Raw genomic sequence first — 4,341 nt, forward strand, 5'->3', positions numbered from 1 at the left:
AGGGGACGGGGGACACTGCCAGGGGATGAGGGGACGGGGGACACTGCCAGTGGATGAGGGGACGGGAGACGGGAGAGGGGAAGGCCCTCCAGGAGGGGACACAGTGCCTGGTGGTCAGAGCGGGATGGAGAGCAGAGACTCAGCCGCAGAGCAGGGGAGGGCGGGGAGGACAGCGGGGCCCAGAGGAGGCCAGGGAGTGGGGGTGAGGGCTGGGCGTGCAGGCCTGGGAGGGAAGCCTGGGTGGCCCCTCGCTGCTGGGACAGTGCAGGGGGAGGGGGGGCAGGTGGCCCTGAGCTGCACCCACTGTTTCTGGGACTGCAGAGCGAGACATCTCACCTAGCACCCCCCATGCCCCCACCCCCACCCCCGTTCCTAGGGTCCCTCCGGGCAGGAAGAAGCCCACAGAGACCCAGAGACCATGGGCCTGAGGCTAACGAAGGGCTGGACAGTGTCCAGCTGCAGCTCGTGTTCCCAGATCTGCAGGGAGGGCAGCCTACCCCACAGCCCCGCCCCCGACCACGCAAACTAGACAAACTAGAGCCCCTGGGAGGCGTGAAGACTGACAGGTCACAGGGGACAGGAGGGGAATGTGGTGCTCTCGGCCCCGCCCGTCTGGCCTGCCCCCAGCCCTCCCTCCTCCTCCTCCAGCACCTTCTCTCTGCCACACCCATTCCCTGCCCTCCCCAGGTCCCCAGGGATGCCGGGCAGGGCCAAGTGCCATGAGCCAGAGTGGCCCATTTAAAGAACCGGCCACGCCACCCTGAACACACCCGATCCCGGCTGATCTCGGAAGCTAAGCAGGGTCGGGCCTGGTTAGTACTTGGATGGGAGACCACCTAGGAAGACCAGGTGCTGCAGGCGTAAAAAATAAAAAATAAAGAACCGCGGAAGGTGAATCTTGACCGCGATCGGCACTGTGACCACAGGCAGAGCCTCCCGTCACACCGGGGACAGACGCGTGGACGCGTATCCGCCTGCCGTTTTCCAAGCCGAACAGGGAAAGCCGGTCGCGGGCTTCACCACACGGCTCCTCGGCCCACAAGAGGCGGCTTGGGAGCCACGGTTCGTGAGGAATTGCTTAGACATTTCGAACACACGGGGGACAGTGGCTCCCCAGAACTAACTCTGGCCAGCGTGATAACTTAGGCCTCCCTGCATTTCTGTCTCCTCCACTGCGAAGACCAAGCTCTGTCTGCAGAGGAAGGTGCCACCGGGGCCTGGGGCACAGAGATCAGACTCGAAGCGAAGCCCCAGAGCAGCCCCCGTGGGACGCCTCGAGAGAGGCAGATGCACAGAGAACCCCGAACCCCAGTGCTCTGACAGTGCGCCCCAACCCAAGCCCGAGAGCTGGCCGTCACACTGCTGGTTTCCGCATTAGACGTCTGTGTCTTTAAAAATCCATCGCGCTGCTTTTTCCCATGGAGATTAATGATGACGGGCACCTCCCGATACTCACGGCCTCTGGTCGGCCGTGGGCGGCTTGCTGTGGTGGACGTACCAGTCGGGCAGGGAGTAGGTGACTGCGGAGCCTTTCCTGGTCCCCATCCCGGACCCGGTCCCGGGGACCAAGTGCATCAACAGATCTCAAAACCAAAAAGAGGCACCGTGAGTGGTTCCCGCCCCCGGCCCCTCGGCATGACGAGCTGGCTGGTCACAGCCTACGAGGGGCACTGACTCCTCCCGGGGTCGGCTCTGGGCCCCGGGCACCCCGGTCATCACCCACCTATGCGCATGCTCAAGTGGGGCCCTGTCTGGAGCGCAGAGGGACAGCCTCATGCGCCCCCACCCTGAGCCGGCATCCGTGCACACAGCACCCCCCGTTATGGCAGAGCGTCATCCCTCCAGGCCAAACCCCTCGGGTCTCCCCAGCCAGCCCCCCTCGAACCCCGCCAGCCTCGCAGCCTCGGCATCTGAGCCCTCTCAGTTCACTCACGGATGAGGTTAGGGGCTCCCCGACACACCCGCTGGAGCTCGCCTAAACTCCCCGTCACCTACACGTTAACGCACGGGGCGAGGGCAGCGAGAATGGCCCACAGGGGACGCTTCGCGAGCTGCTCAGGAAGCGGTGGCCCCGGCCAGGCCACGAACGGGCACAGACTGTCATGTGGACAGCTTCCTGAGGTGGCACTCCGAGAGCGAAACGGCTGAATCCCGGCCAGGGAGTCGCCCGGGAGAAAACTGCTCCGGAGCCAGTCCGCGGGCTCCGACGATGGCGTCTGCCCGCTCCCGCGCGGCCGCGCGCCCCTCCAGACCGCACGCGTGCCTGCTGCGCCACTGCCTGACCCCCCAGCGCCTGTGCACAACTCACGCTCGGACGAAGAAATGATTCCAAACAACCCCCGCCGCCCCCACACAGCGGAAGACTCCGGAGGCGCTGGCGTGCTTACCGGGCCGGCCGCCCTGCTTGGCCAGCTTCACGTACTCCGAGTCCGTCTCTTTGATCCAGTACCTCCGCGTCCCCAGCACGTGCCCATTGGGGGGGTCCCGAAGCTCGCTGAGGCCTGGGATCTGGGACGCCGGTGGGACATCCACGGCCTTCTCGGACCGCTTTGCAGGAAGGTGGTAGTACCAGTCTGGGGAGGAGGGGGCCGAGGTCAGGTGGTTTAGTGTACTGCCTGGAACACAGCCATGCCTGGAGGGCGCTCGTCCTGCATGGGCCATTGGGACGGGGGACACTGCCACAGGACATACATGCTGTGAAGGTGTCTCTAGATGAGATGGACACTTAAGTCAATAGGCTCTGAGTGAAGCAGGGCACCCTCCCTAATGCAGGTGGGCCTCGTCCAATCAGTTGAAGGGCTTAAGAAAAGAGACAGGGGTCCCCAGAGGAAGAGGGAGTTCTGCCCCCAGATGCCGTCAGGCTCAAGGCGCATGCAGCAGCCGCTCTGCCCTGGGTCTGCGGCCCACCCTGCTGACTTTGGACCTGCCAGTCTCCCACTGTGTGAGCCAGTTCCCTAAACTCACTCTCTCTAGTGTGCATACACACACATACACACGCGCCAGGTTCTACACACGTACACACGCGCCAGGTTCTACACACGTACACACGCGCCAGGTTCTACACACGTACACACGCGCCAGGTTCTGTCGCTCTGGAGAAGCCTGCCCAGCACAGGAGGCACGGAGCTAAACGGGGACACGACCTCAGATCGAGCAATCACACGAGCAGCCAGGGACCCCACGAACAAAAATCATCGTCCTCTAAGCTAAAAGCTTAGACGTCCAATTTCTCCTTAGAACTAAAGCTGGGTTCACTGCATGTAAGTAAATATTTAACATGGCAAGTCTTTTAAATATCTTAAGGACAATAATTAGCTGAATCAACACTAAAGTTTTGAAAGTGAGAAAAATCCCACTGGGAAAGGAGCAAGGAGAAGCTCATGGAAAATCAGCATAAGAATTAAGTTTAGGAGCTTAGGGCGCTGCTGATCACGCTCAGCTCTCCACTCGAGTCTTGTCTCCGAGTCTTGTCTCCGAGACAGGAGGCGTTCGATTCTTGCTTTATTTTCCTGCGTTGTGATTACTAATTAATCCACAGAGAACACTGTGTCTGCTTTTTTTCTCATTATTGGAAGCTTTGGAAGCGTGTGCAAAGGAGCTCAGAGAGCCCAGGCCCAAGTCACCGAGAACCAGCTGTCACCAGCGCACACACACGAGGTTAAGGTGGACAAGAATTGTCCTGTAGCTTCTATCGCTCAAAGACAATTATCACTTGCATGGCCCTGGATCACCGACTGCCCTGTGGATTTCTGTGAGCTGCCATATTCCATCAACCAGGAGGCAGTAGAGAGGGACGGGCGAGGACCCAGGGCCCGCAGCTCTGGTCCCCAGGCACACGGGGTCCCACGCCCGCGTACCACAGGGGCGCCGGAGGACAGCCCCACCGTCCACGCCTCTGGCCACCAGGTCCCCAGAGGACAGTGGTCAAAGCCTGGCAAGGGAGCCACCTGTGAGGGGTGCGACCTCTGGCAGCGTCCTAAGACTGTGCCTGTTTCATCATCTATAAACCGAGGTTCGTGACACCTCATCGCACTGTTTTGAGGTTAAATGACCACTCACTAAGGCACAGTGGGTCACACGTAGGCTGAGCCCGTGCAGGGGAGGGAAACCACGAGGCTTCCAGTACCCCAGCCACAGCTCTCGGCTGGGCCACCATGTCACCACTAGTGGTCCCAGTCGGCGGGGGCCAGAAGCGCATCTAGGTCATGTGAAATCCATGCTCCGTCTCCTCTGGGCAGACAGAGGGCTGCGGCCCCTCCCCGCCTCTGCCGTGGAGCCTCTAGAGCGAGCCCTCTCCACCTTCCTCTCCAGTCCTTCCCAAGACGGGGAGCAGTCAGAACC

At 61.4% G+C, this 4,341-nt stretch overlaps 1 protein-coding gene and 1 pseudogene across 1 annotated transcript in view; one reads left to right on the forward strand and one right to left on the reverse strand.

The window, feature by feature from the left end:
- Positions 1-2,742, reverse strand: part of CUNH7orf57 (chromosome unknown C7orf57 homolog) — a 9,879-nt gene extending 7,137 nt beyond the window's left edge. The window contains exons 1-2 of the mRNA XM_011381732.2: positions 2,388-2,742; positions 1,457-1,583 (exon numbers count right to left, since the gene is read on the reverse strand). Of these exons, the coding sequence (XP_011380034.1) occupies positions 1,457-1,583; positions 2,388-2,661 (401 nt within the window). The 5' untranslated portion in view covers positions 2,662-2,742. The remainder of the gene's footprint in view (positions 1-1,456; positions 1,584-2,387) is intronic.
- Positions 743-861, forward strand: LOC111732371 (annotated as a pseudogene).
- Positions 2,743-4,341: the final 1,599 nt, after the last annotated feature.

The sequence above is a fragment of the Pteropus vampyrus genome, unplaced genomic scaffold, assembly GCF_000151845.1.
Source record: "Pteropus vampyrus isolate Shadow unplaced genomic scaffold, Pvam_2.0 Scaffold449, whole genome shotgun sequence".
NCBI classification, from domain to species: Eukaryota; Metazoa; Chordata; class Mammalia; order Chiroptera; family Pteropodidae; genus Pteropus; species Pteropus vampyrus.